The sequence below is a fragment of the Ranitomeya imitator genome, chromosome 2 (genome assembly GCF_032444005.1).
Source record: "Ranitomeya imitator isolate aRanImi1 chromosome 2, aRanImi1.pri, whole genome shotgun sequence".
In the NCBI taxonomy this organism is placed as follows: domain Eukaryota; kingdom Metazoa; phylum Chordata; class Amphibia; order Anura; family Dendrobatidae; genus Ranitomeya; species Ranitomeya imitator.
The window spans coordinates 279,169,656-279,189,637 of NC_091283.1; the positions used below are offsets into that span (position 1 = coordinate 279,169,656).

The 19,982-nt window shown below is 43.9% G+C and overlaps 1 protein-coding gene across 1 annotated transcript in view; it reads right to left on the reverse strand.

Annotated features, from left to right (window-relative positions):
• Positions 1-659: 659 nt before the first annotated feature.
• LOC138666410 (zinc finger protein 850-like) overlaps positions 660-19,982 on the reverse strand; it is an 81,605-nt gene continuing 62,282 nt past the window's right edge. Inside the window, exons 10-16 of the mRNA XM_069754633.1 lie at positions 10,115-10,292; positions 9,157-9,236; positions 8,851-9,021; positions 8,644-8,767; positions 8,463-8,560; positions 8,208-8,292; positions 660-2,042 (exon numbers count right to left, since the gene is read on the reverse strand). Of these exons, the coding sequence (XP_069610734.1) occupies positions 706-2,042; positions 8,208-8,292; positions 8,463-8,560; positions 8,644-8,767; positions 8,851-9,021; positions 9,157-9,236; positions 10,115-10,292 (2,073 nt within the window). The 3' untranslated portion in view covers positions 660-705. The remainder of the gene's footprint in view (positions 2,043-8,207; positions 8,293-8,462; positions 8,561-8,643; positions 8,768-8,850; positions 9,022-9,156; positions 9,237-10,114; positions 10,293-19,982) is intronic.

Consider the following 19,982-nt stretch of genomic DNA (forward strand, 5'->3'; position numbering starts at 1 on the left):
ATAAGATAGTTATGACTTAATTGGTTGTATAATGAAGGGAAGAGGAGGTGAGAGGAAGGAGAATACTTCCCTTTTTTTCTTTTTTCTCCCCTCTTTCTTGGATACATGCTACCAGGCCGACATGAAGTTTTCTGTTCACTTGACCAGTGGTTTATTATATATATATATATATATATATATATATATATATATATATATATATATATATATATTATTATATATTATATATATATATATATATAGCAATATATGGACTTATAATACTGATAGTGTATGAATAATAATACACAAATTTGTTTTCCATTCGTAATTACCTTGACAAGTGTACTTATGCTGGCTTGGATGCACAAATATGTATATGTTGTCACTGTTTTGGTTAATAAACGAATTAAAAAAAAAAAGTGGGGACAGTGAAGCAAGCGCTCATTGGACACAGAGCTCATGTGATGTAAACACCTCAAGTGATACCCTGGAACATGAGTTGCAACACCCCTGGAATGCCACCAGCACAGGAAGCGAGTATGAGTGTTTTTGTTTAAACTCAGCCAAATGCGGTATGTGGAATGACAAGGCAACAACCCCTTTAAGAAGATACAATTTTCGGTTAAAACATTTCCAACAGTCTGAACATGAAAAAATCTTCTCCCGTGTGTGACGTATCTGATGTTTATTAAAAGTGGAATTCTGTGTAAAATATTTGCCACATTAAGAAGATGGAAGAGGGTTCTTCCTTGCGTGAATGCGCTTATGACTAAGAAGAGATGATTTCTTCACAAAATATTTTCCACATTCTGAACAGGAAAAAGGCTTCCTTGTGCGAGTGCTCTGGTGTGTAACAAAATGCAATTTCCCACATTCTAAACTAAGTTTCTCCTTGGCGTGAGTTCTTTGATGTGCAATAAGTTTTGATTTCTGTATAAAACATTTACCACAATCTGAACACGAATATGGCTTCTCCCCTGTGTGAGTTCTCTGGTGTCTAACAAGAGCTGATTTAACTACAAAACATTTTGCACATTCTGAACATGAATATGGCTTCTCCCCTGTGTGAGTTCTCTGGTGTGTAACAAGAGTTGATTTGTCTGCAAAACATTTCCCACATGCAGAACATAAAAAAGGCTTCTCCCCTGTGTGAATTCTGTGGTGTCTAGCAAGAGCTGATTTATCTCCAAAACATTTCCCACATTTTGAACATGAAAAAGGCTTCTCTCCTGTGTGAGTTCTCTGATGTATAACAAGAGTTGCTTTCTCTGCAAAACATTTCTCACATTCTGAACATGAAAAAGGCTTCTCCCCTGTGTGAGTTCTCTGATGTGTATTAAGATGTGATTTATGTCCAAAACATTTCCCACAATCTGAACATGAAAAAGGCTTCTCCCCTCTGTGGGTTCGCTGATGTGCGATAAGACTTGAATTGTCTCTAAAACATTTCCCACATTCTGAGCATGAAAAAGGCTTCTCCCCTGTGTGAGTTCTCTGGTGTATACCAACATCTGATTTCTGATTAAAACATTTCCCACATTCTAAACATGAAAAAGGCTTCTCCCCTGTGTGAATTCTTTGGTGCTTAACAAAATTTGATTTCTGTGTAAAATATTTCCCACATTCTGAACATGAAAAAGGTTTCTCTCCTGTGTGACTTCTCTGGTGTTTAACAAAAACCGATTTATGGTTAAAACATTTCCCGCAGTGGAAACAAGAAAATCTATCCTTTGCCAAGTGAATTTTTGGATGTTTAAGAAAAGACTTTTCGAGGGGAAGACTATGTTCATATTCTGAAAGTGAAAATGACTTCTTTGTTTTAGGATCAGTTTGTTTTTTAATGCTGATTTTGTGAATTTGATTTTCCTTAGTAGTTGGTAATGAATCAGAAGACAGGACCTGTTTCAATAGATCGGATGATAGATCTTTGCTGTGAAGGGATGATGGTATATCTGGAGTAATGGCATTCACTTCAATTGTATTCTGTGGGATCTCAACATGATCTGATTTAAAAATTGAAGATTTCTGCTGTCCCTCTGATCTCCTGGTATAGTCACCTGCTAAAAACAAAACCAATTATTTATTAATAAAATATCCTTGAATTTTATATTTTTGAACACTTCTACTTAAGCGGTTTGTAAAAATGTCAACTTATGTAAATATATTGAATTATTCATCAGGACAATGACAGTTCACAGTCTAATAGAAAACCTCATAGGATGAACCAGTATAGGATGGTGTTCAACTGTTTGCTCATTCTGCCTCAAAAGCCACCATTGTTATGCAGGCAAAATAATAACACTTCTCATACTGCAAAAAACTAACCCCACTCAGGTCTAACATCTAACAGTCGAAAAACTGAGGTTTCCACATCATTAAGGTACCGTCACACATAACGATATCGTTAACGATATCGTTGCAACGTCACGCTTTTGGTGACGTAGCAACGATCCCACTAACGATCTCGTAATATGTGACAGCGACCAACAATCAGGCCCCTGCTGGGAAATCGTTGGTCGTTGGGGAATGATCAGGACCATTTTTTGGTCGCTGATCACCTGCTGTCATCGCTGGATCTGCGTGTGTGACGCCGATCCAGCGATGTGTTCACTTGTAACCAGGGTAAATATCGGGTTACTAAGCGCAGGGCCGCGCTTAGTAACTCGATATTTACCCTGGTTACCATTGTAAAAGTAAAAAAAAAACAGTACATACTCACATTCTGATATGTCTGTCACGTCCCCCGGCGTCCACAGGGTTAAAACTGCTTTCGGCAGGAGCGCTGCTAATGCACGCGCGGCTGCCGAGATGCACTGACTGTGTCAGCGCCGGCCATAAAGCAGAGCACAGCGGTGACGTCACCGCTGTTAGTGCCGGTGCTGACACAGTCAGTGCAGGGAAACTCTCGGCAGCAGCGCGTGCATTGGCAGCGCTCCTGCCGAAAGCAGCTTTAACCCTGTGGACGCCGGCGGGGGACGTGACAGACATCAGAATGTGAGTATGTAGTGTTTTTTTTTTTACAATGGTAACCAGGGTAAATATCGGGTTCCTAAGCGCGGCCCTGCACTTAGTAACCCAATGTTTACCCTGGTTACCCGGGTGCTGCAGGGGGACTTCGGCATCGTTGAAGACAGTTTCAACGATGCCGAAGTCTTTCCCCTGATGGTTGGTCGCTGGAGAGAGCTGTCTGTGTGACAGCTCCCCAGCGACCACATAACGACTTACCAACGATCACGGCCAGGTCGCATCGCTGGTCGTGATCGTTGGTAAGTCGTTTAGAGTAAAGGTACCTTTAGTGACTTAACCCTAGAACGCATACCCATAGAAATCTACACATTCACGCACCTGGGGCCTTTTAGGCCTGTTTACAATTATCATGGAATAACTCAAATAAAAATACTTTTCAAAGTTTATTGCAAAGTAAGGATGCATTTCCACTAGCGCAGGGGTCCGCCAGGACGGGATTCCGTAATGGATCTGACCTCCTGGTGACCCCAGCTAAGGCTGGCGGACGCATACCTGGGGCCTCGGAGGCCTGCCAGGTTACTTGTTTTCTATTTTCTGTAAAATTACTTTAGTTAGAATTTTGAAACTCTAGGTATTCCTTACAATTGCAAGGGAAGGATGCATTCCAACTAGCGCTGGGGTCCGCCAGGAGGGGATCCGTAATGGATCTGACCTCCTGGTGACCCCAGCTAAGGCTGGCGGAATCCCGCCATTCCAGCAGCCTTAGCTGGAGTTACCAGGAGGTCAGATCCATTATGGATCCCCTTCTGGCGAACCCCAGCGCTACTGGGAACACAGCCTAAGATGTGTATATTTCAAAACATAATTATGTGCATAAAACAACAAAAAAGTAAGTAAACGGGCACGCCAAATATAGGCATTCTATATGCAATTTTTTTATGAAAACATTTTTTGGTTGTAGCAAACTTGGTGCAGGAATATTTATTTGTAACTTTACATATTCCCCCGACAATTCTTGCATATTATTTTTTCGGCTGAATGTTCCTTGCATACATTTTGTCCGCAAGTAGAACAGAAACGCTCCGATTTTCTTTCCTTCTTTGCTGGACAAAATATAGCAGCGCTTTCTTTTTTTTTCTCTTTGCTCTGGATGTTCCAGAAAGCGTATTCCACATTGGATCATTGCCTCCGTAATTTGCCTTGATAAGTATATCATGCTGCTTCTCTCCATCATAGTAGGCATCAAAAGTTCATAAAGTTCTGTCAAAAATAGACGTCTCTTGACTTTCCTGTTGGCATGGAATTCTGGATTAGTTTGACAATAAACAATGTAGCTATTGAGGGCTGACACATCAAGGATATTGGAAAAAAGGGCAACAGGCCAACGTTTAGTCTGCCTTTTGCACGAATACTCTCCAATCATTTCGTCCATCTTCGATACCTCCTTTTGTCTTATTATAATGCAGTATGATTTCAGGTTTTTTTTTTCCTGTCATTGGTGTCAATACTTCCATCATGATGCATTGTACTCAGTAATATCACGGATTTTTCTTCTTTCTTGGCTTTATAAGACACCATTGTTGCTTGATTGCAGAAACCGAATACACTCTCTTAGATTGTTCGCTGTGCTTCATGATTGGTGGAATTTCGCGGCGGTTTGGCCTCATAGTACCAACAACTGTAAGTTGCTTTTGAAGCAAAAAGTTGGCCATTTCAAAATTGGTAAAGTAGTTATCCATTGTAATATTTTTTCCTGAATTGAAAATTGGTAGAGCAAGTGTTTTTACTATGTCGGAACATAGGTATTTCTGGACTGGAGCATCAGCTTCTTTGCCACAGTAAATCAGACCATTCATCCCATAATAGCTTGCTGAATCGCACATCCAGAAAATTTTGTCATGCAGAATCCACACTCTTCACAGCAATAGCAGAGTCATAAAAGTTCTTCCCCAGCAACAATACAGACAAAAAGACTGAGTATCACATGTAAACCTAGTACAGGCCTAAAAGGCCCCAGGTGCGTGAATATGGGGTAGTCCCAAAAAAAGGTTGTTATACCGAAATGTCTGTAACATAAAAATATATGAATAACTGGAAATTACTAACAACTATATACCTGAGGATTATACCAAGATTTTCAAAATTCTAACTAAAGTACTTTTACAGAAAATAGAAAACAAGTAACCTGGCAGGCCTGCGAGGCCCCAGGTAAGCGTTCTAGGGTTAAAGACTATTGAAAAGCAACATGGCTTCCATAAACCAATCAAGCAATATCCTCTCTCAAAGTCAAATCTCCCCTTCTCTTCTGAGCCTTGCAGTGTGCCCAAACCAAATTTAGCATCCATGAACTTGGTGTTACTATAGTGGGAGGAACCCACTTAAATTACTGTGTGTATGTCGACTGGAGCACAATCTGGGCACTATGTGTTGAGTAACAAAATAGCATATTTGCAATTTTCACTCTCCAACATCCACTGAACAATAATTTCTAGAAAGTGGCTGTGGAGTCAAAATGGTCACTACTACTAAAATTTCCAAAATGAAGACGCATTATGTTGGTTTCTACTGCTCTGTTTATGTCATTTTGTTGTATTAGTTCTTCTGCAAATGTTGTGACTCATCTCCTCCGGGATCTGCTCCTGTGATGTCTGCTTCTGTCACCAGGCACCGCCTTATTCATTCTGCAGGCAGCACTGGTGATGTAGGGGATGTTGTAATCAGAAGCTTTGGGAGGTACAGACGTCTAGCCACTAAGAGTATGGAGCCTGAGACTTGCAGCACAATCCAGTATGGGTGTATGTGCTGTCCAGCTGACGTAATCTACTCCCTGCTTCAGCCAATTGGAAAGCACCACACCCTACTAAAGCTCAAAGCATGAGGCCTGTCCGTGATAGGCTACGTTCACATTTGCGCAGCTCCCGGCTGCGTCGGGCGCAGCCGCGGCGACGCACGCGCCATGCGCCCCTATATTTAACATGGGGCGCATGGACATGCGTTGCATTTGCGTTTTGCAACGCATGCGTCGCTGCAGCGCATGCGTCAGGGCGCAGAGAACGCTGCATAATGCAGTTTTTCCTGCGCCCAAAACCATGCAAAAAGCGATGCATGCGTCGCAAAACGCAGCGTTTGTACATGCGTTCATATTTGCGTTGTGCGTTGCGTCGCCGACGCAGCGCCGCACAACGCAAATGTGAACGTAGCCATACTGTGCCGAGAGGATGCTTAAATACAGCTTCCAGCACTTCCACCGGCTTTTTCTCTCCCTCTGATGGCTCCCACAAGAATCAGGATCTCTGCGCAGATGGGAGCGGTGTCAGCCCTGGATAACTTCCTCATGCAAGAGTGAGTGGGCTTGGCAGTCCCGACGCCATCTTGTTGTGTGGTGGTCACTGCAGCGCAGGTGGAGGATGCATCCCGCAGCGGTCTGGACAGTGGGGAGTTGCAGATCCCAGCTGGAGGGGACGAGCATGGAGGGGGGGGGGGATGGAGGGCATATGAAAGATGGCCCCCTGCATCAGCAAGCACAGGATGGGCTGGACGGCCGAGGACCACCTGCACAGCCCAGCATGTAAGATGGCAGTTCGACACGGATATTTGGAGGTCACCTCTCCCCTCCCACAACTTCAGGCTGCTGAGCCCTCTACACTGCCTAAGAAAAGGAAATCCCCTCGGAGAAAAAAAGCCTGAGTGGACTGGGAAGCAGGGGTTGCACTTTCATTGAAGGGTCTCCCAAAACACTATCATGGCACTGGGGAAGGGGACTGGAGCGATTTCACTGGGGAGTCATCTGAAGAGGAAGAGGGTCTGATGGTTGGTCCCCCTCCCGCCCCCAACATCCTGTATGAAACTATTGTCTCGTTTCTCTTCCAGGCAGGACTTTAAATCTCTGATAGTAGAGGTTAGGCTGGGGTCACACTGCGTTAAGGCAGTCCGTTAGACAGACTGCGTTACACTGTGGCATAACGCGTGGCACGTGGCATTAATCATCTGCGCTAGCGGTAAAGCATAATGCGATGGCGTGTATGCTATAGCGTTAACGCAGCCCGTCAACGCTATGCGTTGAACGGGCTGCTTTAACGCAGTATGAACCTGGCCTTAAGGACACAATTAGGTCTGAAATGGCCTGTGTGAGACAGGATCTGCAGCTTCTGTCAGGCCGCATAAACACTCTGGAGGGGAATCATGATACCACTAGATCCCATGTAGCTGAATTGCACCAGCTAATGCTTTCACAACAAAGGACTGTAAGATCTCCGGGTTCAATTAGGAGATCTTGATAATAGGGGCTGGAGATATAATATCAGGGTTAGGGGCATCCCAGAACCTAGTGACCAGGAAAAGCCATAAGCAAAGTCAGGAATAGACCCAAATTTTCAACACCATCAGATGACAGCAGCATAAAAGGTGTTTTTAATGTTCAATATTTAAATGAGGCCTGCCAGTTGTTGTCTTCTAAATTCTATGGATGACTGTATGACCCTACTTAAAATTTTTAATTTTTTTCCTGGTGGTTTTAATGTTCAATATTTGAATGAGGCTTGACAGTTGTTGCCTTCTATGCTCTATGGATGACTGTATGAACCTACGTATAATTTTATCCTGGCTTTGTACAAAGCCTTTGAGTGTAGAAGTACCACAACTTCAATTTCTTAATATGAATGAGGCACTCCATTTGGTGCCTTCAATAGTGTATGGATGACTCTGCTAGTAATTATTGGCAGGCTTTGCACTGAGTGCATAGCCTTTGAAAGTCTAGGAGTACCTCTAAATTACAGAATGTCTATGAGACCATCCTTTATGTCTAATACAGGGTGTATAAGAGTCCAAAATTTTTGCCAGTAATGGCTTTTTTTTAAATAAAAGTTTAAGTTTTGGTTTATTTAAAATATAATTAAAAATATGTATGTTTTGAACTTTTGTTTCTTAATTTTTTTCTCTAAACACCAATTTCTCATTGATTAAAGTGGAGCAAAAGTCTGACACCATTGTTTTCAGCAGCAATCTGGAAGTCAGAGATGCTTCCAGGGGTCTTCCCCATGCTGTTCTCCTTCCATTCAGCAATTTTTCCACCCATTTCAACATTTTAACTGCCCACAAGATCTCCTTGTAGGGTCTGCTGGAAAAATGGTTGAATTTCCAATTGACTCCTATTACACTCGTTACTTGAAGTGAGCACCCAAGCATTAGAAATTGCTTGGTTCAAGTAATGAGCATCCGAGCATTTTAGTGCTCGCTCATCTGTAGTGGTTACTACTCACCTGGGTAATCATATGTAGGACTCTCCTCTTTACACCACTCACCACCCCTTACATATGTTTCTGAATTATGGGTCAAATCTGCGCTCTGAAACAAACATTGTAAAACATTGCATTAGTCACATCTATGACCAGCTCTAATCCTGCCATCTCCACCGTTCTCATTACACAAGTCTCATATAATACTAGTGGATAAAACAAGATTGAGCACAAGCCCCTCACAGCAGAGGGGAGATCTCATGACACCTCTCCATCTACCTGATGATCCTGAGGAACATTGGGATCTTCTTGTTTACAGTCCTGTGGAAGAAGAGGATGAGGACATCTCTCTGCTGTTGTCCTCTTACTGGATAGATCTGCAAGGAACACATACATGGACTGAATATAATCTTTAAATACAGATAATTATAGGCCAAGTATATTTAGTCCTGTCTATTACCTGGTGATGTGAGGGACTGGGGGAGTTCCAACATGACGTCTTTGTACACATCCTTGTGTCCTTCTAAATACTCCCACTCCTCCGTTGAGAAATAGACGGCAACATCCTGACACCTTATAGGAACCTGACACATACAATGATACGGTCATCCCCCCGATCAGTTCATAGCATTACTGTATAATGTCCCAACATTCCCAGCAGTATCACCTCTCCAGTCAGCAGCTCAATCATCTTGTAGGAGAGTTCTAGGATCTTCTGGTCATTGATGTCCTCATGTATCAGGTGAGGTGGAGGCCCTGTGATTGGGCTCAGTGGTCTTCCCCATCCCTCAGACACAGGGTCCTGACAGCACTCACTAGAGGTCTTCTTCACTACTGTGTAATCCTGGTTATGGAGAGACACATTAATAAATCTCACTACACACATTTCCAGAGTCCTCACCTCTCCAGTTCTGTCCATCTGTTATTCCCATAGATAGGAATGATGTAATGTGACATCATCAGAATCTCTCACCTCTCCAGTAAGCCGGAAGAGGATCTCTAGGGTGAGGTGTAATATTCTCTCTGCCATCCTATCCCTGTCCAGATCCATCACTGTCGGGTGATTCAGAAAAGTTTTTTAATATAGAAGATCTCCACTGAGAGGATCTGATATTGCAGAGACCTGAATGAGAAGAAAATGAGCCGATGTAACATCATAAAAATCCTGTGTAATTATACAATTATATGGGGAAACGTATGAGGAGATCGAACGTGTAGATGTTGTATTCTCTAGTCTTGTATGGACCCGAACATAAGTTGAATTACTGACTAAGACATCTCCTCCATGCTACCAATCACTGGCTATGTTACTCACTGCTTTGGCAACTGATTAGCTATAGGAATCACAAGTTTGTTACGACTGACCAGGAAATACAGAGACTGGCAGGGACCCAAGCAGCAATGGTATTTATTATTTTACAACATTCTGTTTTTTACCTGACATCTACTAATAAAACCTATATATTTTACGCCACAGACAACAAGCAGTTTCTTCCTCGGAGTCGGCAGCTGAATACGTTTCTCATAGACTCATCTTCCATAACGCTAATTCTCGTCTCATTTACCGACACTGGAATCGGCATTAGCAATACTGCAGGAGATATTCATTACACGTGACAGGAGAAATAACTACTTCATGATGAGGACGACATCTTCATCTTCTACTACGGCTCTAGAAATATATTTGGCCATAGTCCATAGCTGACTCCATCACCACCGGCCGTCTGAATGTTTCCGGTCTTCCCCGTTGTAACATATGGAAACGGAGGCATAGCTGTTGCAGTGTACATTCGTTTATTGCAATTTTTGTGGAACCATGGGACCAGTGTCCGGGGGCTACAAAGAGGGCGTGACTATGTGAGCCCCAGACATCCGTAGTAAGACACGTCAAACAGGGTCGGATTGGAATGCCCGAAGGACCCAGGTGCTACCTTCAGTTAGACCCCGGACACGTGGAAGCTGACCCAGGGTAACAGGTGGACTGGATGGTATTGCGGGTAGCAAAGCACTCGGCTGACGGCAGGTAGAAGAGTCAGGTAGCAGCCTGGAGCGGGTAAGAACTGGTGCAGGAAGTTCAGGCAACGTTCTATAAGGCATTGTGAGGCACGGCTGAGGAGATAAGTGGAATTAGCAGGATACCAAGGTACGAGGAACCTGGGCATAGCAACAGGAAGCACTTGTTTCTCAGGCACCTCCCTAAGGGCAAGGGTGCCTGAAATAATATCGGACACTCAGCGATTGGCTGAAAGCAATTTTGAAAGTGGCGCGCTGTCTCTTTAAGAGACAGGGAGTGCGCAGACACGCCCTTAGAGAGGTGTCCGGAGACCTGCGGGACGCACGCAGAGTCCAAGAAGCAGCAGGAGCAGACAGTGCGGGATATGGGACGGGAGCCCAAGCAGACCGGCGTCCACACCGGGCACCATGCTGAAGCGACGAGCGAGAGGCCACAGGTTTGGAACGGGGAGCAGAACGGCACGGAGTCGCTACACCCACACTGTAATCTATCACACATGTCCGATTCACACATAGAAGTTTGAGAGTTTTATAAAAGATTGTTTGTGTCACGGTTCCATCCCTCAGTGTGTCTGGGATGCAGTTACTGACAGCTTGGCCATCCAATCTGGTACAGGGGCATGCTGAGCTGTCATTGTGTTGATTCACAGCTCAACTATCCATCTGAAACTGTGAGCCGTCGGCTGTCTCCATGTGTTCAGTATTCCAGTTAATTGCCATGCTTTTTATCTGAGCTGTGTCTCCCAGACGTACGTTCAGCCTGTGAGGTTTGTGCTTGCCTGTGCTTTGAGTTCTGTATGCTTGATCTGTTGCCTGACCTTGGACTTCGTTCTGACCATCCACCTGTTTAACCCTTTCAGCTCTGATCCGCTCTCCTCCCGGTACTCTGACCTCAGAACGTTACCCGACTCTGCTTTAGTCTCTTCCTACTGTTTATGATGTACCTTTCTGGCTTCTGACCTTGGACTCCTTGGCCACCCTGATTCACGGCTTGGCCGTGAAAAGTGACTACCGTCACAGTTTAAGAACAACAAGACAGGAGATATTTGATGCCAATGTCACCATGTACGTTGTTTTTTTTCTCTGGATATGATTTTTTTTAAGCATTTTCCCATACACATCAATATATTACATAAAAGGTGTTAAATTGTTGCAAATAATTTGGGGATGGAGGCACTGTGGGAACATTATACAGTGTGTGGGGGGATGGTGATACTGTGGACACATACTACACGTGGAGGTGATGGTGGTACTGTGAGAACATTTTAAAAGTGAGTGGGGGATGCCGGTCCTGTGAATACATTATACCGTCTGTGGGAGGATGGTGGTACTGTGGGGACATTTTACTGAGTGGGATGATGGCAGTACTGTGGGAGCATTATACTGTGTGAGGGGATGGTGGTACTGTGGAAGCATTATACTGTGTGAGGGGATGGTGGTACTGTGGGAGCATTATACTGTGTGTAAAGTGATGGTGATACTGTGGCACCATTATATTATCTGTGGGGGATGGGGGATGGCAGTACGGTGGCAACATTATACTGTGTGTGGGATATGGGCGGTACTGTGGGAGCATTATTCTGTGTGTGGGGGGGTTGTTTTGTGGGAACATTATAGTGTGGAATGCATATCTTATTGATTTATGACTTTTCTATATAAATTCTATTCCTTTTCAATACAACAGTATATTTCATGTTCTTACAATATATTCCTCACAGGTTTTAATGACCTCTCACTAGGCTACAACGCCCGTCCTGTTCCATGTTTTACTACAGGTATAGTGGTTAAATCTTTTATAAAGGATAAGACTTCCACTATACAGTATATGCTCTAACTAACATATATATCCCCATCATCACAGGCCTTTTTGCTGTACAGCATCACCCTTGTATTCTGTACCTTGGTTCCTTCCCACTTGTCCCATGATCATAATCCTGTTCTTTTCCTATAATATTCATCATTTGCAAGTATGATTAATGCATTCAAAGATACAATGTATTTTAGTTTCTTTTCTTTATTTTCTTTTGTACTATATATGATAGACATGTTTTGTTTGCTTTTGTTCTTTTCTATTGTGATATAGCAGGCTGACGAAGGTCTATGTGTGACGGAAAAGTCTTTACATGTTACACAGACAGCAATAAAAAATTCCAGCAATAAAAATTAAGGATCTATCTTAACTTGGCACTCAACTAATTTTTACACAGTTGGATGATGGCTGTTAATAACAACTCCCAGTATCTTCTTACCATTTGTAAGGACATACTGGGAGTTGTAGGGTTGCACGTTTATGCGATACAATTGTTTATGGGACGGACTTGATAATAGATTGTTGTACTGAGCTTGGTTCTTGTATTCAAGTACTCTTGGTTCTGGTCATGTATTCATATACCTATGGTGGTTCTGGTCATGTATTCATGTACTGATGGAGTTGCTGTTGGCGTACTAAGTTAATGATGGTGGTTCTGGTGAAGTAGTCAAGTACTGATGATGGGTCTGTTGATGTATTCATGTACTGATGGAGGATTTAGTGATACAGTTAGGGCCAGAAATATTTGGACAGTGACACAAGTTTTGTTATTTTAGCTGTTTACAAAAACATGTTCAGAAATACAATTATATATATAATATGGGCTGAAAGTGCACACTCCCAGCTGCAATATGATAGTTTCCACATCCAAATCGGAGAAAGGGTTTAGGAATCAAAGCTCTGTAATGCATAGCGTCCTCTTTTTCAAGGGACCAAAAGTAATTGGACAATGGACTTTAAGGGCTGCAATTAACTCTGAAGGCGTCTCCCTCGTTAACCTGTAATCAATGAAGTAGTTAAAATGTCAGGGGTGGATTCCAGGTGTGTGGTTTTGCATTTAGAAGCTGTTGCTGTGAGCAGACAACATGCGGTCAAAGGAACTCTCAATTGAGGTGAAGCAGAACATCCTGAGGCTGAAAAAAAAGAAAAAATCCATCAGAGAGATAGCAGACATGCTTGGAGTAGCAAAATCAACAGTTGGGTACATTCTGAGAAAAAAGGAATTGACTGGTGAGCTTGGGAACTCAAAAAGGCCTGGGCGTCCATGGATGACAACAGTGGTGGATGATCGCCGCATACTTAATTTGGTGAAGAAGAACCCGTTCACAACATCAACTGAAGTCCAGAACACTCTCAGTGAAGTAGGTGTATCTGTCTCTAAGTCAACAGTAAAGAGAAAACTCCATGACAGTAAATACAAAGGGTTCACATCTAGATGCAAACCATTCATCAATAACAAAAATAGACAGGCCAGAGTTAAATTTGCAGAAAAACACCTCAAGAAGCCAGCTCAGTTCTGGAAAAGTATTCTATGGACAGATGAGACAAAGATCAACCTGTACCAGAATGATGGGAAGAAAAAAGTTTGGAGAAGAAAGGGAACGGCACATGATCCAAGGCACACCACATCCTCTGTAAAACATGGTGGAGGCAACGTGATGGCATGGGCATGCATGGCTTTCAATGGCACTGGGTCACTTGTGTTTATTGATGACATAAGAGCAGACAAGAGTAGCCGGATGAATTCTGAAGTGTACCGGGATATACTTTCAGCCCAGATTCAGCCAAATGCTGCAAAGTTGATTGGACGGCGCTTCATAGTACAGATGGACAATGACCCCAAGCATACAGCCAAAGCTACCCAGGAGTTCATGAGTGCCAAAAAGTGGAACATTCTGCAATGGCCAAGTCAATCTCCAGATCTAAACCCAATTGAGCATGCATTTCACTTGCTCAAATCCAGACTTAAGACGGAAAGACCCACAAACAAGCAAGACCTGAAGGCTGCGGCTGTAAAGGCCTGGCAAAGCATTAAGAAGGAGGAAACCCAGCGTTTGGTGATGTCCATGGGTTCCAGACTTAAGGCAGTGATTGCCTCCAAAGGATTTGCAACAAATTATTGAAAATAAAAATATTTTGTTTGGGTTATGTTTATTTGTCCAATTACTTTTGACCTCCTAAAATGTGGAGTGTTTGTAAAGAAATGTGTACAATTCCTACATTTTCTATCAGATATTTTTGTTCAACCCTTCAAATTAAACGTTACAATCTGCACTTGAATTCTGTTGTAGAGGTTTCATTTCAAATCCAATGTGGTGGCATGCAGAGCCCAACTCGCGAAAATTGTGTCACTGTCCAAATATTTCAGGCCCTAACTGTATGTTCTTGTACAGATGGTGATTCTGGTGACGCATTCATGTACTGATGGTTCTGGTAACACTTATTTACTTATGATGTTTCTGACATTTCTGGTGCCATATTAATGTACTGTTGATGGCTCTGGTGCTGTAATTATGTACTGATGATAGTTCTGGAGATGAATATATCACCAGAAGCATCATCACTGCATGAATACAGCATCAGAACCACCATTAGCTTTCTGCGAGCATGACGGACGCAAAAACCATCAGACATATCCTTATATTTATAATGGGGGTTTGTTTATTTTCCATTAGGGTATCTGCCAAATGCTGAACACCTTAATTGAAACCAAATTGCCCCAATTATAGTTATGCTTTATTAGTTGCCATAACTATCCTTGGGATCTACATTTAAAATACAAGGCATCAGAGATGAATATCGCAATTTTTTCCCCCTGTATTGTGTAAATGGTCTGCAAATAATATTGATTCTGCATCTAACTTTGAAATTGCACTCCCTGTCACATCCCTAAAGTACACCACTTTTTTAAACTTTGGATTACTTTTTTTGTGAGAGGGAGGAAGAGCAATAGGGGTCCTGATACCTTAGTCTGAGCCATTCCTTTGGGGAGGGATGGGGGGGGGGGCACCATTGGATTTATCTGCCTAGAGCACCAAAATATTTTGCCCTGGCCCTACATGAGCTTCATTCATGTCTCCTCTGTTCAGATAACTACTTGGGTATTTAGCCAGCTCTCTGGTGACACTGGTGCATCCAGCAATGGTAACCCCTGCAGATGTTATAACAGGAAAGGCTATATCTATAACCGGGATTGGAGGGGTCAGCCCTGCCGTGCCCAAGGCCCATGTGTAGCTGGACTGGGGAGCAGGGACAGGACTGAGAGAAGTGGGACTATGTGGATATTCCCTCCAATGTGTTGCTAGGCACAGACTTGGGGAGGATGGTGTTCCACTATATTGCAAGTAAATGCTACAGAGAAGGTGGAAGCAAGCGACCCACCTGAAATCCCGTGCAAGGAGGGATATTGTACCAATGCACAGGACTGTATGTATGTGGCTGCTGTGACCCGGAGTCAGGCTGCGGCTCAGATTCAACCCCAGAGATTAGAGGGCGAGCGTCAGACAGAACTGCCAGGACAGGAGGACCATACTGCGGCCCCGGAGCCTCCTCACATGGCAGACCCAACAAGGTCCCCGATAACCGACACTGAAAACTCAGCTTCAGACCAGTGCCTGGCAGTCACACTAGGCCAGGGCCTGCAGGCTGACAGTCAGCGCTTCCAGGAGGCCCTGTGGACAGATGTCAGTCTGGAGAAGCTCAGATATCTTGCAGACCGACCCCCTACTGCTTCTAACAAAGAGAAAATATACTGGGACCAAAGCAGACTGTAAAGAGACTCTCCCTACGGATACTACAGAACATTGGGACTGTGAAAAGCAGCTGGTTATTACTTATCTATTTAGGGAACAATTATTGAGAATTGCTCATGAGATTCCTCTGGCAGGACACTTTGGAATACAAAAGACTAAAGCTCGCCTGACACATAACTTCTAATGGCCAAAGATGGTAACAGATATTGGCAATTATTGCCAATCGTGCATAGTTTGTCATAGAGTTGGAAAGTCCGGGAATATACAGAAAGCTCCATTGATATCACTGCCGGTGATCGATGAGCCTTTCCAGCTGGTGGCTGTGGATATCATAGGGCCACTTGCAATCCCTAGCAGCTCTGGCAAAAAGTACATCCTCACAGTGGTGGACTATGCTACAAGATACCCGGAAGCTGTGGCACTGTCCTCCATCCAAGTAGACAAAGTGGCGGATGCTTTACTGACTCTTCTCTCGTGTGGGTTTCCCCAGGGAAATGTTAACCGATCAGGGAACCCAATTCATGATGGAAAGCCTGTGCGAAAAAATAGAAGTACAGCATTTTGTGGCCAGCGCCTATCATCCCCAAACCAACGGACTCTACGAGCGTTTCAACGGAACATTAAAACAAATGCTCAAAATGCTGGTGGAGACTGAAGGGAGAGACTGGGAGTGGTACCTCCCCCATCTGTTGTTTGCGTACAGAGAGGTACCCCAGGCATCTACAGGATTCTCCCCCTTTGAACTGGTTTATGGGAGGAGGGTCAGGGGGCCACTTGATTTGATTAAGGACTGTTGGGAGGGTGACCCCAAAACTACGGGAGTCTCAGTTGTTGAATATGTACAGCGGCACAGAGAATGAATGCAAAAACTGAGCAACCTGGCCCATGAAAACGTGACCCAGGCTCAAATCAACCAGGTCTTTTACGATCGTAATGCCAAGCTGAGGGCCTACGAGGAGGGGCAGAAGGTTTGGGTGTTGGTCCCTATGTTACAGAATGAATTACAGGCCGCATGGGAGGGACCATATACTGTTCACAAGTGGCTAAATGATGTTAATTATGTGGTGACTCTAGATGAGCATGCAAAGCGTCAGAAAGTATTTAATGTAAATATGTTGAAGGCTCACCATGACAGGGAGACCTGTGTCCTACCTGGCTGTAGCCTGTCCGAAGAGGGGGAGGCTGATCTATTACTAGATGTGGGGGCTGGGGATCATCAGTATATGGGGTTCCTGGAGTCAGCAGAGCTTAATCCTGAGCTATCCCACAGTCAGAGGTCTGAGCTGATGGGGTGCTCAGCGAGTTCACTGAAGTCTTCACAGGGGAGCCTGGGAGGACGCACTTAGCAACTCACCATGTGGACACTGGTACTAATCCCCCAGTACGGCAGTCTGCATACCGGGTGTCAGCAGAGGTGAAGGCTCATATGAGGGAACAGGTAGAGGAGATGGTTAACCCCAAGCTAATACAAAAATCTCAGAGTGCCTGGGCCTCGCCTGTGGTTCTTGTCCCATACTACCCGGTTCTGTGTAGACTACAGGAAATTAAATCTACTGACTACATGTGAGGTCTACCCCATGCTGAGGACAGATGAACTGTTAGAGCAGCTAGCTAAAGCATTTTACCTCACCATCATGGACCTAAGTACGGGATACTGGCAGGTACCCCTGACCAAGGAAGCGCTGGAGAAGTCTGCATTTATAACGCCATTCGGGCTGTTTGAATTCCTGGTGATGTCATTTGGTATGAAGAATGCCTCTGCCACCTTCCAGAGGTTGGTCAATCACTTATTGGAAGGATGTGATGGTTTTGCCATTGCTTATCTCGATGATATAGCCATTTTTAGTCATTCTTGGGAGGAACACCTCATACATCTTTCTCAGGTGTTGCAAAGGCTTAAAACTGCAGGCCTTACTGTTAAGCCGGGGAAGTGTCAGATAGCCATGCGGGAAGTACAATACCTCGTACACTGGGTGGGGGAAGACTGCTAAAACCAGAGCCAGGGAAGGTAGAAGCCATTACTGCCTGGGCCACCCAACGAACCAAGAAGCAGGTACTGACCTTCCTGGGTATGGCTGGCTACTATAGGAGGTTTGTACCAAACTACAATGCTCTGGCCAAACTGATAACTTATCTGACAAGGAGGAAGCTTCCCAAAATTGTCTCCTTGAGTCCTCAGTTCGAGGAATCATTTTCTGCCCTAAAGTCGGCATTGGTTAGTTCACCCATCCTTCAGGTCCCAGATTTCACTCGCAGGTTTGTAGTTAAACAGATGCCAGTACCTATGAGCTAGGTGCGGTTCTTAGCCAGGTGAACCTGCAAGGTGAGGAGCACCCAATTCTCTACCTAAGCAGGAAACTCCTGCAAAGCCCAGAGAAGTGGCTTATGCCACCATTGAGAAGGAATGTCTTGCAATTGTGTGGGATCTGCAGAACCTGCAACCATACCTCTACGGGTGCAACTTCACCGTGATCACAGATCATAACCCACTGAGTTGGCTCAACAGAGTAGTTGGGGACAAAAGGAAATTGCTCAGATGGAGTCTGATATTACAGCAATATGATTTCACAATTCAACATAAGAAGGGAGTCGATCATGGCAATGCTGATGGCCTATCCCACCAAGGTGAGGCGGAACCAGATACGTGCTCGGGAGCTGACCTGTAAGTTAACTCCCATGCACTTTCATAAGGAGGGAGGTGAAGTGAAATATGCATAGGTATGAATGTGTGACTAGCAGAACTAACATCTAACATCTGTCCTGAGACTGCAGGTCTCACAGAGGGCACAGCATATTAACCTGAGAAGGCAGTCTACAGTCTCCAAACTTTTCACACCTTCTGGCTCTTTTGAAGAGATGTTAATTACATCCTGACACTATCTATGGGTTACACAAAGAATTTCAGAGAAAATAATATATTCATTGGTGGAGTGGCCATGGTCCAGTCAAAAACAAGCAATTATATTAACATGAGAGGCTGGTCTAGAAATTTGACCTCCAGGGTGACTCTATAAATTAGGCCTACACAAAAAGAAAGTGGTTCACAGACTAAGGGACAGCCAAGCTGATGTGATCCATTCCATATTTGTCCCCCCCACAGGGAGCAGAAAGCAGACTACAAAGTTAGATATTTCTGTAAGTTTTCTCCTGTTTATTTTTTATAACTGTTTTGCATATTTGTATGTCACTTTTTATTCCCATATTTTTATACCCTTTTTATTGTAAGCACTGTACCTTTTCTATTAAAGCTTAAAACTTTAATAAGTCTGAACTTTGCATGCTCTAAAGAATCCATAGCCTTATGATTGGAAGACAGTAGTAATATTTCCGGGAATCATCGCCCGTGTGTTCGGTGAATGGTGGCAGTGTGTATGAGCGGGTGTGTGCACTGTGTTGGGGTGTGATTTATGCTCCTATTACAGCATAGGACATAGGTTGAATGCTGGACTGAGTGAGAGGAGATAGATTAACCCTTGCAGGCACAACCCCAAGTCATGTGCTGAGAAGCAGGTACGTGACACCTGGGTATTTAGCCAGCTCTCTGCCTCAGAATAGTGCAAAATGTAGCTTATTGCTCACTGGTGTATGTTTGCCTTGTTTCACTGTGCTCTGTTCTACTGCTGCCTGACCTAGGACCGTGCTCTGAGCATCCGTTTGCTTTGACCCTTTGCTTGATCCACTATCTTCCTGGTATTTTGACCCCTGGACAATGACCTATTCTTTTGTATCACCCTTCTGTCTATGATGTACCCTCCTGGGTTTTGACCCATGGACCGTGACCTGACAATTTTTTGTATCACCCATCTACATATGAGGTGCCCTCATGGGTTCTGACCTCGGACCTTTTGATTACCCAGCCTCGAGGCTTGTGCATGAGTAGTGACTAGCATCAGAAATATACAGTGTATGGGGGGTTGGTGGTAGTGTGAGAGCATTATACTGTGTGGAAGAAGGGCTGCACTGTGAGAACATTATATTCTGTGTGGGTGTGATGGCAGCACTGTGGGAAAACTATACTGTGTGAGGGGATGGTGGTTCTGTGAGAATATTATACTGTGTGTGAGGGGATTGTGGTGCTCTGAGAACATTATACTGTGAGTGGGAACCAACAAAGAAGCAACTTACTGCATCAGGAATGAAGATAAGTGAGTATTTATTATCTAGAGGTTTGGATAGTAGCTTATAGTGTGGGGCATGTTGTAGAATCATAATGTGTGTGGAGGA